General features: G+C 31.8%; 1 protein-coding gene across 2 annotated transcripts in view; it reads right to left on the bottom strand.

Annotated features, from left to right (window-relative positions):
- The window catches only part of COG5 (component of oligomeric golgi complex 5), a 290965-nt gene that overhangs the window by 150606 nt on the left and 118082 nt on the right, over positions 1 to 22277 (bottom strand). For both annotated transcript variants that reach the window (XM_015599504.2, XM_006925364.3), the window contains exon 7: positions 4762 to 4892. In XM_015599504.2, coding sequence (XP_015454990.1) covers positions 4762 to 4892 — 131 coding nt within the window. The remainder of the gene's footprint in view (positions 1 to 4761; positions 4893 to 22277) is intronic.

Here is a 22277-nt window from a genome sequence, read left to right as displayed (position 1 = left end):
TAAAAACTGGGCAGAGGACCTGAATAGACACTTCTCCCAAGAAGACATACAAATGGCAAACAGATATATGAAAAGATGCTCAACCTCACTAGCTATTAGGGAAATGCAAATCAAAACCCCAATGAGATACCATCTAATGCCTATTAGAATGGCTATCATCAACAAGAAAAGTAATAACAAGTGTTGGAGATGTTGTGGGGAAAAAGGAACCCTCATACACTCACTGCTGATGGGAATGTAAACTGGTACAGCCACTATGGAAAACAGTATGGAGGTACCTCAAAATATTAAGAATAGCATTACCATAAGACCCAACAATCCTTCTTCTGGGTATCTACCCAAATACTTGAAAACATTTATTTGTAAAGATATATGTACCCCTATATTATTTGTAGCATTGTTCACAGTGGCCAAAACATCTTTCGATAGATGACTGGATAAAGACAATGTGGTACATACATAATAAAAGATGAAATACTGCCATTTGCAACAACATGGATGGATCTCAAAGCTATCATGCTAAGTGAAACAAGTTAGATGGAAAAAGTCAGGAACCATTTGATTTCATTATTTGCGGGATATAAAACTAAAAACAACAAACAAACAGGACAAAAAAAAACTCATAGACACAGACAACAATTTGGCAGTGACCAGAAGGAAACAGGGGTGGGAGGGCAATAGAAAAGGGTAAAGAGGGGGGGTCTAATATATGGTGACAGAAGGAGATTTGACTTTGGGTGGTAAACATACAATGCAATATACAGATGATGTATTATAGAATTGTACACTTGAAACCTATATAATTTTATCAACCAATGTCACCTAATAAACTTAATAAAAATTTTAAAAACCTACAAGTGAATACAGTACATTTAAGTAATCAATTAGGAAAAAACAATAACAATCAAAGAGAAGTTATCCGCATTTAATAAAAAATTTGGTTTTGGAAAAAATGCTAAAAAAAGAAATTGTACTTTCTTTTAATAAAGTTTTACGATTAGCTGATATTGAAAATGATGGCCATCAACTACAAACTCAATAAAAGAAGATCACTAACATTTTTGAGAAACCAAATTAATGTCAGTTGAATTTTTTTTGGAAGTTGAATAGTAAATGCAAGTAATAGTGTGTAAAAAGTTCCTCATTTATTGAACATCTCTATTTAGGTTATGAGCCTATAAAGCTACTTAATTGTGTAATATTTCATGAATGCAATAATACTTCAAAATTAAAATGTAATTTTTTAGTCTATATTTATGATAAATATTAATAATATATTTAACTATTTCAATGATTTCTGATAAATGGGAGAATATAATTTGAGGAAAAAAAATAACATCTGTTTTAATGAGAAGTAGAAAGAGTATTCCCAGGCATAAAAAGATAAAGAAAAACCAAAAGGAGGAAGGAAAACGGGCATGAGAAAAATTAAAAGAAAGCCTCTGTGACTGAAAAGCAGAGACCACAAAGGAGAGTGGCATAAAATATGCATGTCTAAATGCTAATGAGAATGAAAAAGAGTAAAAGAAAAAAGATAAAGATATAAATGAGATGCAAATATCAGCAAGATAAGGTTCCTAAGAAAATGAGATCTGGAGCACAAGTAGTAAAGAGGTGCCTCTATGAAGTAGAAATTAAGGGCATCTGCTCAAAGTAAAATCAGGTGTGGGTCAAGAGGGGAAAGTTGATGGAAAATGGAGAAAGTCTAAAATTGTAATTGTATGTAATGGGAAAAAAAAGTTGGCCAGAGAAAGATAAACTTCTAAGGAATACTGATAAACTAGTATTCTGAAGAATCCCGAAGAATGAGTCATCAAATGGAGACTTCCCAAAGAAATGTTTATGCTATAAAAACTCCTTTTTCAATATAAATTGCTTCACAAATTGCCAAATAAGTTAAAATGTAATTATTTAACAAAATTAGAATAAACTGCTTGTTCTTATAAAGAAAGGAGGAAAGCTACCACTTGCTAGCTGTGTAATCTTCAGCTAATTTCCTAACCTCCAGGCCTTTGTTTCCTTAACTATAAAAGGTGGATAATTATATCTTCCTCACATATTTCTTACTGCAATTGACATAACAAATATACAGTGAATAACACAAATCCTGGCAAAGAACAAGCATTCAATAAAGGCTAGTTTCATTCTTAATTCCTAAAGTGCCTGCTGACACAGCTGGGTGACACCTTTGTCTTGCTTTTTTTGTGAAAGGAAAAGGAAGGAGGCTTCAAAACACAAGCTCATTCAGCTAAGACACCCTGCTTCCCAAGAAGCATTAACTCAGTGACATCATTACTGATAAAGGTTTAATCTTCTCAGTCTGCAAAGCAAGAAGCCTGACTTTGTGAAAATAACCCAGAGAATCAAAGTCCAAAGAAGATAGACACATATGACTAAGTTTGAAAGCAAATGATGTTATAAACAGGAATATCAATTTACACTTAACAAATATTATAAAATTTGTGAAATGAACCAGAATGTTAATATTGGCAGATCAGTACATTTCCTCCCTTTAGGAAAATTAGGCAGGAAGCCAAATTACACTCAGAAAGTTATTTTACACTTATGGGATCTAAACAAGACAAATTAATTAAATATTAATGGCTAATGTCAACAAGCTATAATATAATCCATACAGCCTTACAGAACTATTCCGTACACAGAGCAGAATCTACTCTCCTCCAAACCGCACTGAGATATACAACAAAATTACAGCTCCCTAGTTCCTGTTATTCTAAAATCCACAGGAGTCATTCCATATCTAGACACACGATTAATTTCTTTATATTGTTTCCTTCTTTGTAGACACACAATATTCTTATATTTCTTCTTCATCTTCCTCACTTAATCTCATTGATTAGATGCAGGCCACTGGCTAAACAAGTCATTTACTTTAATAATCTTTTGATTAACTTTATATAATCTGAATATATAACTACCAATATTAAGAAATATTAATCTTCTAAAAGTTTATCAGTTCTGCTTTAATTTTAATATGATTTAAAAACTGAAGTAAAGTGAAATTTGACAACCATTAAAATGTACACAAAACAATAACATATCTAGAAGTTTACTTAGGAACTATTCTAAAACGTACTTTCCCATTTTAAATACGAGACTATTAAAAAAAAAAAAAAAGCCTTTAAAACTAACCATTCCTTTGGGACATGTTAAAACCACCAATCACTATGATAAATAATGTTATAGTTCTACAAACTTTGGTATTGTTTCCTTTCTACCATTTTCAGTTCAGTCCTACAACAAAAACATAGTAAAATATTAAGCCTTGGATAAATTAAAGATATATGTATACATATACATAGATATGCAGCAATAAACACTTTATGAGTAAAAATTTTCAAAGGTTATATGCATAAAGCTTTAAATCTCTGATGTAGTGATAATATGGCCATTACATGAATACAAAAGGATTGTGATATTGCACTATATGAAATGTTAATTACTATCTTTCTTGCAACTAAATGAGCTGGGCTGATATCAATTTTCTATAGAAATATTCATTATAATTAAAATTTAATGTGTAATCCCTTGAATATTTCTTTGAGAAGAAGGTATCTTCTCTCATTTGATGTAGACAAGTATCTTATGTTTTTAATGTTATAGCATTTTATCTTCGTAGTAATACCTAAAGTTAAGATATAACTGGCAGCAAATAAAACTAATCTCTAGTTTTACAAGTTGAGATAATAGTTACCTTTGGAAAAGAAGAAAGTAGTGATTGTGAGACAATGAAGAGACTCCAGGAGTGCTGGTAATGTCCTATTTCTGGACCCCGGTTTTGATTTCACAGATATGTTCACATTGTGGTATTTCATTCTATTTATATGTCTATGATTTGTTAACTTTTTAAATAACTTAAAGATTATTTAAAACAATAACTGACATTCGGTTATATTTTAAAAATTACAACAACTAAAAATCAGAAGTCAAATAAATACTTTTCTGATTTAGAGACTACGTAAAGGAATGAGTATTTATAAAATTATTTTTGTCCAATACAAATGCACAAAATGAAATAAGTGGTTTAAAGGATATGGATATGGATATTAATAATTGTCTTTGGATGTATATGGATCCACTATAAATAGAGAAAACATCTGGATGCAATACAAATGCAGAACTGAGTTTACATCTAGTTTGTTGATTCTACTATATGGGTATCTTTGGGTTTCTTCTAATTCCAAAAATTAAGCATCAGGAAAATGATACCCTAGGTGAAATCTCAAGTCAATTTTTTTTTTTTTTAATTACGGCATAGTGATTATTAAGGGCACAAAGTTCTGGATTTAGAATGGTTAATGTTTTGATCCAAACTATATCATTTACTAGCTGTGTGATCTTCGACAAATTATTTAAGCTCTCGGTTTCCCCATTTGTTAAATGAGAATATAATACCAATCTTACTGGATTGCTGAAAGGTTTAAATGAGTAACAGTTCCTTGGACAAAGTAGGCATACTCAACAGGTAATAACTATCTATTTACATATACACATCATATAAAAATATATTTCATATTATATACATTATATATTAGAAATTTTAGAAATAATCTATTTTTAAAATTAAATAAATTGCACTAAATTTCCCCTGTACTTACTTTATGCCCTACTCCCCAATTCAAATTATAGACACAGATCCTCAGTGATAAAGTGAAAACATATATTACTTTTGTAAATTCAAAGTCAAATGTTATCTGTATATGACATAATATTTACATTAAAAAGGCAATTTTTTATTACCTGAGTCTCCACACCCTGCTCCAGCAGGCGCTTAGCTTGATTTTCCACTTCAAGTCGAGCTCTTGCAATAAAAAGTAGATCGTTTTCAATTACTTCTATTCCAGAAAGATCTATTCCTTGAGAAAGGTAATCTATTTAAAAAACACAGATACACACACATTTAAATATTTCAGTACTGAATAAATATCAAGGTATCAAAGCATCTTGTCTAATTTCTTGAAAATACTAAACATTTGCTGTTGAACACTATTTTCTTCCAAAATCTGTATTTTTAAAAATAGTCACTCAATTATTTATTTTCAGGTATTTATTTTCTACTCAATTAAATAACTTTATTCCTAAGCAAAATGTTCCAAATGAGATAGAATTGGTAAAGCAAGAGTGAAAATTATGATGATTATAAATTCATAGTAATGTCAATAGATCACATAAAAAGTAGTGGCAAATTTATTTTAATGTAAATAAATATCCTGATAACCTCAGAAATTTCTCAAGTTGCAAGACAGCTTTAACAAGTTGTCCTATAACAAAACATTTGAAATAGATGTCCAACATTTGGAGAATTATTAATAAATTATGCAAAAAGTCTTAGCATGATGCCAGTTTACATGATCATGCAGATCTAACAGTTATTTACACTGAAAAATTTTCATGATATTACTAAATGAAAAAAATTACACAAAATTAACTCTATAAACTCTATAGAATTATATATACTCTATAAAATTCTATACATACAAGAAGTATGAAAAGATATTAAACAAAATGTTAACAACAGTAGTCTCTGCTAATGTAGAGATTGAGAAATTTGTTTAATTTTTTGGCTTAACCTTAGACATATACAAGGTAACTAAAATGCTACCAATAAAGGTCAAGTTTTCATTAAGCGGCTTGAGACACCGTTCTAAAACACATTTTCTATTTTAACAAAATAAATTTTTTCTAAAAAACAAAATTGCTTTAGATGGAAGTTTATTTTGTCTTCCTGTAACTGAACAGAATATCAAACATTTTTCACTGTATTCTATTAGAATTCATTTTTAAACTTTAAGTCTTATAAGAATATATCCCCAACACTTATATATTATCGTATCTTACTTAAACGGAGTCACAATGTACTACTTAGGTGAAATTACATTAAAGCATGCAGTACACAATGCTAACCACTAAGCAGGACTCAAATATCTACTGATTGAACATTAACAGTATAGTTAGTTCTACACAGAAAGACAAAAGGAAATGACGTAAAGGGCAGTTGAAGAGTGGTTACTGCTAACTTTACTTCAACTATGAGCATTTTTTAAAATGTGTATATCTAAAGGGATATTTGCCTTACCACAGTGGAAAGATTATTGAAAATGCCTATAAATCATTTGGGCCTAAATTCTGTCTCATAATTTACTCCCTAGGTGACCACAGCCTCACTGGGCCTCAAATTTTTCATCTGTAACATGCCAACAATTTATGCCCTACAAAGACACAAAACAGGTTAGCCCCACACACATACGTGTCAAGAATCAGGAGGGATATCTCAAGTGCGGAGGTTCCCACTGAGGAGCAAGGGGTCCCAACCCCAAACCAGGCTCCCCAGCCCAGAGCGCCAGTGCCAGAAAGAAGAGTCCCCACAACACCTGGCTGTGAAAATCAGTAGGGACTCAGTTCAGTTGAGACAGAGGGCTGCTGCAGACCCAAGCATCTTCTCTTAAAGGGCCTGACCACAGATTCACTTGATCCCAAACTCTTACCCTAAGCTCCAGAAAAGGGACAGCAATGTGAAAGTACCAGGGACATACAGGGAGAAATTAAATTGTCTAGTTTCAGGACAAGGAATGGAAGGGTAAGTGCCATTGTTTCTTAGTTCAGTCCTCCCCCAACACAGCCTGCAGGCATAGGCTGGCACCATATCTGAGTCTCCATTAACTTGACTAAACTACTCTCACCCCACACTGTTGATTTTGAGAACCTTCCGGACCCAATTCACATGCCAGCCCAAACCTCTTTCAGAGGCTAATCCACACAAGCAGCAGGCAGGCCCAGCTGCAGACTTTCCTAAAATGTCAAAGGTCCATAAACAACAAACAAGTAGCAGAGAGTCACCCCACATGCCTTGTACCTCTTGATAAGTGGCCCAAAGGCTGGCACTGGTGGCAGCTGGCCTTGGCTCACAGCATAACCACTCCCAGGCGCCTCCAAGCCCAGCACAGGCAGCTACCAACTACAGATCACTTTGTAGTTCCTAACAGGGAGTACCTGGCCAGACTCAGGCAGTGGCTGAGTTTGGCCAGCACAGGACCCCACCCAAAATGCCCCCAAACCAATAAACCTAGTAGCCGGCTTTTGACCAAACTAGAGTACTATCCAACTAGCGCCACAAACACCACACCCAAAGGATGGACTTGGCAGGCACCAAAACCCCACTAAAGCAAATCCTGTGCAGTGAAAACAGCCCCCACACAACAACACAACAGCTTGTCTGCTGTAGTCACAGCCAATCCTCACAGCCAGTCAATATGAGGGTCAGTTCCACCCATTGATGTGTCAACAGCAATCAAGGCTCAACTCTGACATGAGAGAGCATACAACCCACATAAGGGACAGCCCTGGAGCACACGGCTCAGGTGAAGAGTAAGAGTGTGCCACTGGGCCCCATAGAAGAACTACTATGTAAGGTCACTCTGCCAAGAGTAGGAGGTGTAACGTTATCTACCAAATACATAGAAACAAACACAAGAAGGAAGTCAAAATGAGGAGAAAAAGTAACATATCCCAAATAAAATAACAGGAAAAAACTCCAGAAAAAGAACTAAATGAAGTGGCAAGCAATCTATCAGATGCGGAGTTAAAAACACTGGTTGCAAGGCTGTTCAATGAACTTATGTGAAGAACAGATTATCTCAGTGAAAACGTCAATAAAGACATAGGAAACATTCAAATATAAATAAAATGAGGAGAAAAAGTAACATATCCCAAATAAAATAACAGGAAAAAACTCCAGAAAAAGAACTAAATGAAGTGGCAAGCAATCTATCAGATGCGGAGTTAAAAACACTGGTTGCAAGGCTGTTCAATGAACTTATGTGAAGAACAGATTATCTCAGTGAAAACGTCAATAAAGACATAGGAAACATAAAAAAGTAGATAGGAAACATAAAAAAATGACAAATAAAAAATATAAGAACTGAAATGAAGAATACATTAGAGAGATTCAACGATGAGGTGAAGCAGATCAAATCAGCGATTTGGATGAGAAGATAGCAGAAAACACCCAATAAAAAACAACAACAACAAATAAAAGAGGTTTAAGGGACCTCTGGGACAGCATCAAGCATAACAACATTCGCATCATAGGATACCAGAAAAAGAAGAGAGAGAGAGCAAGAGTTTGAGAACTAATTTGAAAAAATGACAAAAAATTTCCCTAACCTGAGGAAGGAAACAGACATACAAGTCCAGAAAGTGAGGAGAGTCCCAAACAAGATGAACCCAAACAAAACTACACCAAAACGCATCATAATTAAAATGCCAAAGGTTAAAGACAAAGAGAGGATCTGAAAAGCAGCAAGAAAAAAGCAGTTACCTACAAAGGAGCTCGCATAAGCTGATTTCTCAACAGAAACTTTGCAGGCCAGAAGAGACTGGCACGAAATAGTCAGGGCACGAAATAGTCAAAATGATGAAAAAGACTTACAACCAAGATTATCCTACCCAGCAAAGCCATAATTTAGAATTGAAGGACAGATAAAGTTCTTCTCAGACAAGAAAAAGCAAAAGGAGTTCATCACCACCAAACCAGTATTACAAGAAATGTTAGAGGGATTTCTTTAAGAAGAAGAAGAAAAAGGAAAAAAAAGATAAAAAAATATAAATAATAATATGACAATAACTACATATCTATCAACAATTACTTCAAATATAAATAGATTAAATGCTCCAATCAAGATAGAATGAATGAATGGATAAGAAAACAAGACCCATACATGTGCTGCCCACAAGAGATCCACTTCAGATCAAAGGACACACAGAAACTAAAAGTAAAGAGACAAAAAACATATTTCATGGAAATGGAAACGGGAATGGGAGGAAAAAAAAAAGCTGAGGTAGCAACACTTATACCAGACAAAATACTTAAAACAAAGGCTGTATAAGAGACAAAGAGTCAACAGAAACTTTGCAGGCCAGAAGAGACTGGCACGAAATAGTCAAAATGATGAAAAAGACTTACAACCAAGATTATCCTACCCAGCAAAGCCATAATTTAGAATTGAAGGACAGATAAAGTTCTTCTCAGACAAGAAAAAGCAAAAGGAGTTCATCACCACCAAACCAGTATTACAAGAAATGTTAGAGGGATTTCTTTAAGAAGAAGAAGAAAAAGGAAAAAAAAGATAAAAAAATATAAATAATAATATGACAATAACTACATATCTATCAACAATTACTTCATATAAATAGGATACCAGAAAAAGAAGAGAGAGAGAGCAAGAGTTTGAGAACTAATTTGAAAAAATGACAAAAAATTTCCCTAACCTGAGGAAGGAAACAGACATACAAGTCCAGAAAGTGAGGAGAGTCCCAAACAAGATGAACCCAAACAAAACTACACCAAAACGCATCATAATTAAAATGCCAAAGGTTAAAGACAAAGAGAGGATCTGAAAAGCAGCAAGAAAAAAGCAGTTACCTACAAAGGAGCTCGCATAAGCTGATTTCTCAACAGAAACTTTGCAGGCCAGAAGAGACTGGCACGAAATAGTCAAAATGATGAAAAAGACTTACAACCAAGATTATCCTACCCAGCAAAGCCATAATTTAGAATTGAAGGACAGATAAAGTTCTTCTCAGACAAGAAAAAGCAAAAGGAGTTCATCACCACCGTTCATTACCACCAAACCAGTATTACAAGAAATGTTGAAGGGATTTCTCTAAGGAAAAGAAGAAAAAGCAATCAAAAATATAAATAATAAAATGATGATAACTACATACCTAGCAACAATTAGTTTAAATATAAATGAATTTAATGCTCCAATCAGAAGATATAGGGTGGCTGAATGGATAAGAAAACAAAACCTTTACGTATGCTGCCCACAAGAGATCCACTTCAGATCAAAGGACACACAGAAACTAAAAGTAAAGAGACAAAAAACATATTTCATGGAAATGGAAACGGGAATGGGAGGAAAAAAAAAAGCTGAGGTAGCAACACTTATACCAGACAAAATACTTAAAACAAAGGCTGTATAAGAGACAAAGAGGGACATTTCATAATGATAAAGAAATCAATCCAACAAGAGGATATAACCTTTATAAACATTTAGATAGGTGCACCTAAATATAAACAAATATTGATGGACAGAAAGAGGGAGGTCAATAGTAATACAGTCAAACTATATTGCTCACCTCTTTGTTTATGTAAGATGAGAAAATTTTAATCTAATAAAAGAAAAGTAATTCAATCAAAAGAACTGACACAGGTATAAAGAGGATGGGTAATACAAACATAATGAATTTTTTGTCAAATGTATTCAACAATACATTGAAATTTAAGATACTAAAAAATGAATTGCTTTTCTCCATTATCATTATATGGTCTCAAACTAAAAACCTTAGAACAAACTTCATATACTTTGCCCACAAACAGTCACTGGATCTAAATGACTGGTTCTTGTATTTTTTCCTGGAATTAACCATTTCTGTTTATTATTTTAGTCTTCAAACTAAACCAATACGTCAATACATAAAAATTATTTACTACTAAAATACATGCCAGTCATTTTAATGTTCTTTCACTGTTCTAATCAATACTACACATGACTACCAGAATAAACATTCTCATCACATTTCTCTCCCATTCATGGAATCTATGCCTTCATGTTGACTAACATTATCTCTCCATTTTACAATACAAATCCTCTGTATCAACTGCAAAATCCTCATTGCCTCTTCTTTTACTAGCATCCTCCTTTGTTTAAAAGAAAACAAAAAAGAAGAGTAATTATAGTATACTAAATGAATCAGCTATTTATTTACTTTCCATAATGTTAGCACTAAAAAATTTATTTGGGGAAAAGAGATGAAGGAAGAGTACATGTTTGGGAAATTGAGATGGTGCTAGAAGTTGGAAGAAATGAAGGAGGCTAAATCTCCATGCTTCACAATGGGAAGTCAAAGAAGTTAAAAACCTAAAAGTGGAAATATAGGCAGGTTATTTAGAGATATGGAGGTGACTACCAAAAGAATTGGCAAAAATATTGATTTGGTTGCCTCTGAGGAAAAATAAATGGGTCAGAGAAGAGGGCATGCACGCAACTGCTACTTTTTAATAACAAACCTTGTAGATTTGAGTATGTTATAGATACATAACTTTCAAAACAAATAAAACTAAATTAAATAAAAGAGTGACAAGTTAAAAAGATAATATAAAAATTAAAATAAGGTGGCTAGTCTAATTTTAAAAAATCCATATCCTCTAAATCAATGATTCTGCTTCAGGAATAAGTAATCTTTAAAAAGAAAAAATTGAATACATTTGGTGGGAAGATATTCACCACAATGTAACTGCACTAGTACATACATACATACATATGGATATTGTGTATGTATATGTCTGTAGACATGTGTGTATATGTATGCACATGTATGTGTATGTGTTTATAAATAGAACACTGTCAATTATTAAAAACCACCTTGGAAATCAATTTGGGGTAATCTAATAAGAATTCATATGGCTATTTTTATGACCAAAATATGCCATTCCAAGTTCTTACATGTGTGCATAGGAAGACATATACAAGAATGCTCATAATAGCATTGTTAAAAACAAAACAAAGCTGAAAACAATCAATATGACCATCAAATGGAGAAAAGAAAAATACAATACTACTACAGAAGAGTAAAAATAAATAATGACAGGTATACACATCACCATTGAAGTTTCTCAATAACATAATATTAAGAAAGAACTAGTTTTAGAAGAATACACACAGCAAGATGTTATTGATAGTAAGTTTAAGACAAGCAAAATTAAACAATATATTATTTAGAGATACAGACATTAATAACATTTAAATAAGTTAGTAGACATAAATGACATGACATGCTTAGAATACTCTAATTCTTAAACTTGGAGGTTAGTACCTCACACATGCTAAAAATGTATTTTTGCATTTTCATAGTTTTCATTAAATGAATATGAACCAATGGCACAGATTTGATAGTATTATAAACAAAGATATTACAAGTTATAACTGTATTTCATATGTTCAAAATGAGAAAAGACTGAACATGTTAATAAAAACATGTATATCAGTAAGACACAAATTGAACTTCTAGAGATAAAAAGTAGAAAAGTCTGGATGAGATTAATGGCAAATGAGACGATGTAGGAAAAACAGAATAGACTGTCTCATGAAGAAGAGTTTAATGCTAGAGTTATTAACCGTATAAAGGCTTTTCCTTTTAAAAATATCATGCTCTTAAAATTTTTTTTTGAAAAACAGAAAAGTTACTCCAAAGGAGGTAAATTACATAACCACACAACACAGAGGCCACAACTGCTAAGTGGATCATTGGAATATACGTGAGTTTGTCTGAGAAATTTATGAATCTTCAAATTTTCAAGGAACACCAAAATAGCATACATCCTCCTCCTGGATGTTTATGTGAGAAAAAGCAGAAAAAGCAAAAACTGACATACAGGGACTGGGCAGTTGGCTGCAGACACTTACCAGTAAAAGTGACTCCCTCCTACACATCGACTTTGCAAAGAGCACAATTCAGATACATGCCTCATAGAAATCTCAAGCAACCTTCAAATGTTCCTAAAATACTTAAAATCTTGGTTGTGCTTAAAAGTAAAGGTCTACTATATTCCTTTAAAATCTTATCCTCCTTTTTAATCACCCATGAGTTGTTTTGTTCGTTTTTATTTGTAATTATATTTATTTACAATATCTTCTTTATTAACTTAATATTATAAGCATTTACCCATCCTGTTATAGTCCTTTTAAATACGAATTTTTGACTGCTACCCAATATTTCATCAAATAAATGAACCAAATATTATTTAACCATCAACCTAAGATGAAATAATTATGTCATAAATAACTACTCTATCATTATATTAAAAAACTTTAAGTATCTAGAATTATTTTTTTGGGAAGTAATCAAAGAAAGAATTACTAAATCAAAGCAATATTTGTAAATTTATTGATACAAATTATCAAACTATTTTTCAAGATGTTTATACTGCTTAATACATTTTTTTTCCAGTAATCTATGGGAGTTACTTAACCATAGATAGCACTAGGTGTTATCACTGTCTGAATATTTTCTATGCTTCTAGAAAAAATATGTTCTTATTGGTGGTCTGACATGAATTTTTAAATGATGAGGCTAAATAACTATTTTTTACTAACTGTATCACTTGAGAATCTAATTTTAACTCTTTTATCTTTTTCTTACATCACTTTGTATTAATTGTGTAATAATTTTCACTGTTTGCCTATCATATTTGTTATGAATATTTTCCCAGTGTGCTGATTTTTTAATTTTGAATTATTTACTTATATATTACTTCTGAAGGCCATTTTCAAAATACAATCATACAATTATATTATCTAAAAAGTTCCACATTTGATTCTTCTACACAGCCCTGATTATTTATAAACTTCACACTAAAGCCTATCTTTTACAAAAGCAAATATCAAAATGTAAAACTGATTTATAAAGGGCTATCTGGCAGACTGATGAATAATAATCTGGAGATGAAACCTGCTATTTTAGAATCCATTTAACAACTTTATCTTTAAATCAAAATAAATCATATTGTAAGGTGGGGGTTTATCGCAACGACTGCATTTTAATTTGTTCTGGTACATCAATCTTCTGTGCTACCGTATCAAAAGAACACAGTTAGTAGAGAATATTGAGCTACATTAGAAATTTAAATTAAGACAAAACTAACAACAACAATAAAAAAACATCAAACAACAGGAAAGCTGCAGGGTTATAATATTGACAGAATTAATTTACCCAGTCAACAATGAGATCTGAGCCACCACTTACTGAAGGTATTAAAATAACAATAATAATAATAATGTCTCAGAATTCTTATTTGTTATTTGTAATGGCTAGGTCTCAGTCCAGCACAGATTTAAAAAACTGTTTTAATTACACACACTCTCTCTCTGCTCATCTGTATATATATACACATATATATTTTATTAAAGAAACCTTAAGGAACACACAGAGAAAAAAGCAAAAGTCAGAAACTCCAACAAAACTCCAACAATGACAACTACATACACATTTGATTTTCATTTCCTTATTCTAGCTGTAGAAAGTGTTTTATTTTTATATTTGATATGTTTTAATCATATTTAAGTAGATATTTTGAATCTGATGACAAAATATGCTTATAAGAAAAAACATTTAAAAAACGTTTATGTACAGTTGCACAGTAATTTCAAAAACGTATAATTTAAATGAAAACAATGATATTATAAAGCAAAATTTTAAAGATGTAATGCAGTATTTGCACAAAAGTAGAAATGACAACATAAAGGATAGAGAACAAATAACATTGGTTTAAAAGTTATACAATTTTAACATGCAATAACCGAAACAACTAAATGATCAGAAAAAATCGTTAATAAAAGGTACTCACAAAATATAAAACCAATGATAGAAAAAAATTTTTTTAAAGACTTTTCCAACTATGGAGGAAATAATTTCTTACCAAATGAATTACAAGAGAAATTTCAGAGCTATTAATATAGACAATTTCTAATTTTTTTCCTAATGAAAAAATAAAATCAAAAGAAAAAGAGAATAGAGAAAAATTTTGAAGTAAATTAAACACATATGGTATTACCATTAAAAACATATAAAGAATTTATAGTTCTCAGTAGGTAAATAATCAAAGGATATTAAATAACAAATTTCTATAAAAGGAAATTCATGATTAAGTCAATATTTGAAAATCTATTAAACCTTTCTAACAATTTTTGAAATTTATCTTTAGGTAAAATGAAATATATAAGATCAGTGGAACACTCAAAATCAATAAAAATATATTTTAATTAAAGTCAATGCTACTCAAGTTTTAGAGAAAACAGATATATCCTTTTAAAGGCAAAGTATGATAGAAAGAATGTTGAACTAGGAATGAAAATACCTGAACTTTATTGTACTCAATTCTATGACTTGAGAAGAATCCAGCATCAAGATGATATGCATAAAGAATGTCTTGTAAACCATCAAGAACTACATGAAAGTTATTATTTTCACAAATGAGGTATTAGTTGTTAACCTCATTTTTTTTTTGATGGAGGAAGATGCGCCTTGAAAAAGCAACTGATAATCTTATTAAGTTCAATATTACAAACACAAAAAAACCTATAAAGTTAAAATGTATACTTTTCTAACAAATCCCAATTGATATTACTCCTTAAACTATACACAGAACAGCCCCAGGCCTAACTAAACTCCTCTGGGTGAATCTTTATATGTCAATTCCAAAGCATTTCTCAAGGCATGTAGATCTTTCTTGCTCTTCAAAGTCATGGATATTTATCATCAAAAGCCTTCTTTTTTCTTTTGGTTCTCATTGCAAGATGGGGGGAAATCTTACTATAAAAAAAGAGGGATTAGTTTTCTTTTCCTAAATCTTACAGTATCTCTGCTTTGGCTAGGACGAAGAAGAAAAAATTGCCAAGAGACCATTCCCCAGCAACGCCCCCCGCACTCCCCTCCTCCTCCCCCGCCCAAAAGATAGAAAAAGTATTTTCTATCTTTCCTCTGGGCACAGTTTTTCCTCCTAACTTTCTAACCATGGTGCTGTTGATATGACATTGTAGTCTAAAAGCACAGATTTATACAAAACCTCATTTTTTGCTCTTTAGTAACATATTTTGGGTGCTTTATTTAGTGCCTACCTTCCATTCAGTACCTAATCAGAAGTATAAGTCAATATCCCTCCCTTAATAACTGAGAGAAGCACTAGATAAAACCAGCAAGTAAAAGACAAAATGAACACCACCATAAACCAAGGGAATTTAATTGACATCTACAAACCGCTCCACTCAACAAAAACAAAATATACATTCTGTTCAATTAAACATGGAACATTAAACAAGTCAAAGAATGTCCTGAGTCACAAAACAAACATTTTAAATTTAAAAGAACTGAAATCATACAAAGTATGTTCTTTAAACATAATGGAATCAAACTAAGAATCAATAATAAAAAATAACTATAAATGTTCCAAACATTTGAAAATTAAGCAATACCTTCTTAAATAATGAATGGATCACAAAGGATCTCAGAGGAAATTTTCTTCTTAATATTGAACTGAATGAAAATGAAATACAACATTGAAATCTGTGGGATTCAACTAAGGCAGTAGTTAGAGAGGATTTACTAACACTAAATATGCTTTAAGAAAAAATGTGTAACTAGAAAAAAAGAAAGGTCTCAAATCAATAATGAAAGCTACTGCCTCAAGAAACCGGAAAAAAAGTGCAAAATAAACCCATAACAAGTCAATGAAGAGAACTAATAAACATAATGGGAAATCAATAAAATTGGAAACAAAACTAACAGAAAATCAATCAAACCAAAAGTTGACTTTGGAAGCATCAGCAAAATTAATACCTCCTTTAAATATTATGTAACATTTAAGTGTTTATAACCCTATTATGAATAAGGGTTGCAACTTCCTGCTTCTGTCTATCCTACCATAGTTTTGTAACTTTTTGTCTTTTTGTTTCAGGTAGAATAACCCCTTTCATTATTTCCTATAACACAGGTCATGTGGTGGGAAATTCCCTCAGCTTCTCTATGTCTGAAAAGGTCTTCATTTCTCCTCCATATTTAAAGGATAAATCAAAATAGCATGGTATTGGCAGGAAAAAAAGCCACACAGACCAATGGAACAGAATTAAGAGCCCCAAAATAAAGTCACGTATATATATGGGCAAATAATTTTTGACAAAAGAGCCAAAAACATACAATGGAGGGGAAAAAAAGCCTCTTTTATAAATGGTGCTGGAAAAGTTAAAAGCCATAGACAAAAGAATGAAAATAGACTGCTATTTGTCACCAAACACAAAAATTAACTCAAAATGGATCAAAAACCTAAATATAAGATGTGAAACAATAAATTGCACAGAAGAAAACAGGTACTAAACTCATAGACCTTGGTCTTAAGAGAGGATTTTATGAATTTGACCTCAAAGGCAAGGAAAGTAAAAACAAAAATAAATAAATGGCACTATATTAAACTAAAAAGCTTCTGCAGAGCAAAAGAAACCATCATCAAAACAAAGAGGCAGTCAACTGAATGGGAGAAAATATTTGCAAACAATGTCTCCAATAAGGGGCTGATAAACAAAATAAAGAACTCATACAATGCAACACCAAAAAAACCACAAACAATCCAATTAAAAAATGGGCAGAAGATCTGAAAAGCCACTTCTCCCAAGAAGACATAGAAATGGCAAACATATATGAAAAGATGCTCAACCTCACTAGCTATTAGGGAAATGCAAATAGAAACTACTATGAGATACCACCTCACACCAGTAAGAATGGCTACCATCAAAGAGAAAAGTAATAACAAGCATTGGAGAAGTTGTGGGGCAAAAAGAACTCTCATAGAACTCTCATATGCTGCCGGTGGGAATGTACATTGGCACAGACACTACGGAAAACAACATGGAGGTTCCTCAAAATACTAACAATAGAATTACCATAGGACTAAGCAATTCCTCTTCTGGGTATCTACCCCCAAAATTTGAAAACATTTACCCATAAAGATATATGCACCCTGATGTTCACTGTAGCATTATTCATGGTGGTCAAAACATGGAAATAACCGAAGTGTCCTTCAATAGGTGATTAGATAAAGAAGATGTGGTACATATATACAATGGAATATTACTCAGTCATAATAAAAGATGAAATACTGCCATTTGCCAATAGCATGGATGGACCTTGAGATAATCATGCTAAGCAAAATAAATCAGAAAAAGTTGAAAACCATATGATTTCACTGACATGTGAGACATAAAACTGAAAGCAACAAATAAACAAGATAAACAAAACCTCATAGACAACAGTGATTACCAGATGGAAAAGGGGGTGGGGAGGAAGAATGTAATGGTAGGGGATCAATGCATGATGACAGAAGGAGATGTGATTTTGGGTGGTAAACACACAATGCAATATATAGATGATGCATTATAGAACTGTAAACTTGAAACCCATATAATTTTATGAACCAATGTCACCCCGATAAATTAAAAAAATAAAAATAATTTTAAAATAATAAAATTAAATTAATAAACCTCTAGTAAGACCAACAATAAAGAAGACAAATTATCAATATCAGGAGTGAAAAGAAGATACCACTATAGACCTCACGGCATTAAAAAGACAGTGGAAAACTATGAATAATTCTACAACTTAGAAGAAACTATCATAATTCATACAGAGTCATCTGAATAGATCCAAAACTATTAAAGAAATCAAATTTGTAGTTCAAAACATTCTTAATTAGAAATCTACAAGCCCAGTTTCATTGTCATTGAAAAAAGAAATAATCCAATACTACACAATGGAAGAAGGAACACTTCCCAAAACGAAACAAAATAAGGCTACAAACATTATCCCTTAAGAGAGTAGACACAAAAATCCTAAAAATATTAGCAAATCTCATTTCCCTGATACAAAAACCAGATGAAGATATTAAAAATAATAATAAAACTTGAAAAACATCTCCCGCAAAAACATAAATGCAAAATATTAGCAAATATAATCTATTAGTATATAAAAAGAATAACACGTCATGATCAAGGGGAGTATCTTCTTAGAATACAAGGAAGATAAATATGATAATTTAAAGACATTTACTATAAAACTTAAAGCAATAAATAAAAATAATACAGTTTATAGCTAAGAGCCAACGAATGAGATGAAATGCAATCATAAAAAAATACTCCGTAAGAAAACAAAAAAGAGAAAAGGGGAACTATGAATAAATGATATAAGCAGAAAACAAATAAAGTAATGGTAGCATTAAACCCAATCACATCAATAATAAAATCTAAACTGTCTAAACATCCTAATTATATTGCACAAATCATAAAACTGAATTAAAAAAAAATGACCAAACTATATACAGCCTGCAAAAAAAAAAAATAATAACACTAAAAACATGAAGATACAAATAAGTTAAAAGCAAAATGATAGAAAAAGATATATAAAGTTAATACTAATCAAAACCACCTAGACTGATTACATCAACATTTGAAAAAGTAGATTTCAAAGCAAAGAATTTTATAGCAAGGAGAAGGGGTGTCAATTAATGATTACACAAGGGTCAAATCATCATGAGGACATAATCTTAAACATTTATTTACCTAATAAAAGAGATTTAAAATACATGGTGAAGAAACTGATAGAACTGCAGGGAGAAACAATAAAACTGGAAAATATAGTGAGAGATTATAACACATCTGTCCAGAGTTGACAGAACAAAAAGACAAATAATCAAATAAAGAACTAGAAGACCTAAACAAGACTATCAACCAACTTGACCCAATTGATGATATTCATACAACATTCCAAAGAACATGAGAACAGAAATTCTTTTCAAGTATACAAGATTATTTACCAAATAAGACAACATTCTGGACCTGCATCAAGTTTCAATAAAGTTAAAAGGATTCTGTTAATACAAAGCATGTTTTTTTGAACAGAATGGAATAGTAAGAAGTCTAAAACATAATGATTCCTAGAAAATTCTAAATATTCAAAGATGAAATTTAAAAATGAGAAAGCATTTTAAAATAAGTGAAAATAAAAATACAACATAGAAAAGTTTATATGATACAGCCTAAATAATACTTAGATGAAAGTTTATAGCACTGAAGAGCTATATTATAAAAGAAGAAAGTTTTCGAACAGATAAACTCTGTTTCCGTCTTAAAAAAACTGGAAAAGAACAAAGAAAATCCCAAACAAGAAGGATAAAGACAATAATAAAGAACAAAGTGGAAATCTAAAACTATAGAGAATATCAATGTAACCAAAAACTGGTTCTTTTAGAAAATAAGATTGAAAACCTCTAACTAACCAGAGTAAAAGAACACACAAATAACCAAGAAACTACAGATATGAAAAAGTTAAGAAAGTAATATTATGTATAATTTTATACCACAAACAATATAGGCGAGTTTCAAATAATCATGCTGTGTGAAAGATGCCAGACGAAAACAAACCCTCATATTTTATGATTCTATTTATAGAATTTTAGAAAATGCAAGCTAGAAGTCAGTGGTTCCTCGAGGATGGGAGAAGATTTCAGAGAGGGTAGGAAGGCGGCCTTACATGTAAACTTTTGGAAATGATGCATACGTTATCTTGATTATGTTGATGGTTTCTCAGCATATACATGTACCGAAATTTATCAAATTGTATACTTTAAACATATGCAGGTTATTTTATATCAATTATACACCCAATAAATTTGTTTTTTAAAAGGAAGAAAAACTGCAACAGAAATACATCAAACAACTATACGGCTTATTCAACAAAAAATTCATTTTCCTTCTTCATCTTTTTTATGAAAGACATCAAGAGGGATCTGTACAACTTTGATTTTTCCTTTCAAATGGCCACTTAAATACCTCCTATGTTCTAGGTACTGTCTATACATAGACAACAGACACCAAGTCTACCTTCAAAACATTTGCTTTATAGCTTTGTTGACAAACCAGAAAATACAAGTATATAACCCAGGCAGTCCCTCTAACCAAAAACTTTAATAATAAACTTATGCATTAAAAGGTTTTGTTCCCAGGGAGCTAAAAACAATTATATACTTCCTAATTATGGATCTAGAGGGACTACTTCTCTCAGGTCCTGGTACTCCAAAAGATTAAATGTTTAATGGACACTGACTCTTCACTATATTAATCGGTGTTATGATTAAAAAAAAAAAATTAGGAAATGCTGGGTTAAACATAAAATATTTTCTTCACTTTAGTACTCCTCAGAACCATTAATACACACTAAATATCCCAAAGAGGCATATAATATGTATTTCCAAAATCTATTTATCCCATTTCTCCCCTTGAATTGCAGATCTAATAGGACCAGGACTATAATATAACTAAGATGTAAAAGATGAGGCAGATATATATCCATATATCTTACTCTTATATGAATAGTAAAAATCTATTAGATAAACACCTATGACCATAAAATTGATCAATAAATCTCTCCCCTATATATATAGATGAGATAAAATAACTTTTGGCCATATTAATTTTCATTCTATATCTGAATTTTACTAAAATTAAATTTTATTTAAAAAATAAATATATGGCAATATGAAATTCATTTATTCATACTATAAAGAGTCTTTACTGTGAAGAAGCAACAAGAAGGTTAACGATAAGTACTAAGGTTTATAGAATTATAGTTAACTCTAAGAACATCTACTCTCTGCTCTCTAATCCATATATTATAGATATAGCAATACTGATACAAAAAGGTTACAAAAATTAATAGTAATAATATAACTAGTTATCTGAATAATAATAACAAGAATAACTACCACTTATATGGTAGTTATGGTAGTTACTGTGTGTTATGGGGTTGAATTATAATCCCTCACCAAAAAAATTCCTAGGTTAAAGTCCTAATCCCCAGTATCTCAGAATGTGACCTTATTTGGAAATAGGGTAGTTTCAGATGTAATTAGTTAAAATGAGGTCCCTAATCTAATAATGACTGATGTCTTTACAAAAGGGAAATTTGGAAACAGTCACCCACACAGGGAGAATGCCATATGACGATGAAGGGAGACACTGGGGTGAGGCTTCTACAAGTCCAACTCCAAAGAATGCTAGCAAACCACCAGAAGTAGGGGAAAGGCACAGAACAGATTCTTCCCTCACAGCCCTCTGAAGGAACCAACTCTACCAATGTCTTGATTTTGGACTTCCGGCCTCCAGAATTGTGAGACAATAAATTTTTGCTATTTAAGCCACCCAGTATGTGGTACTCTGTTATAGCAGCCCTAGCAAACTAATACACTATGTGTCCAGATACTGAGATAAGAACCTATATATTCCTCATTTAATACAACCCTTTAGTTAGGTACTCTCATCTATTCCACTTTATAGGCAACATAACTAAGGCACAGAGCAGTTAATTATCCTGCCCAAGTTCACAATTATTAAGCTGTAACAGAGAACTTGGGAAGTGACACAAATGGTAGTGTCAACAGAACAATCCCATAGTGTGGCTGAATATTTCAAAATCACTCTCTAAAATCTTCTAATTATTCCATCCGCTTAACTAGCTTGAGTAGGTTCAGTTGGCCACAACCAGAAATCCTGACTGATGGATAAGGAGATATCCAGTCAGGAACTGGAGTGCTGGGGGAAAGCCAAAGTACTTACAGACTCTGACAGTGGTCACAGACTCAGAAAAATGTCCAAGTGACC

The sequence above is a fragment of the Pteropus alecto genome, unplaced genomic scaffold (genome assembly GCF_000325575.1).
Source record: "Pteropus alecto unplaced genomic scaffold, ASM32557v1 scaffold109, whole genome shotgun sequence".
Classification (NCBI taxonomy): domain Eukaryota; kingdom Metazoa; phylum Chordata; class Mammalia; order Chiroptera; family Pteropodidae; genus Pteropus; species Pteropus alecto.
The sequence above is the reverse complement of the archived record's forward strand: the minus strand, read 5'-3'. Positions and strand labels throughout refer to the sequence as shown.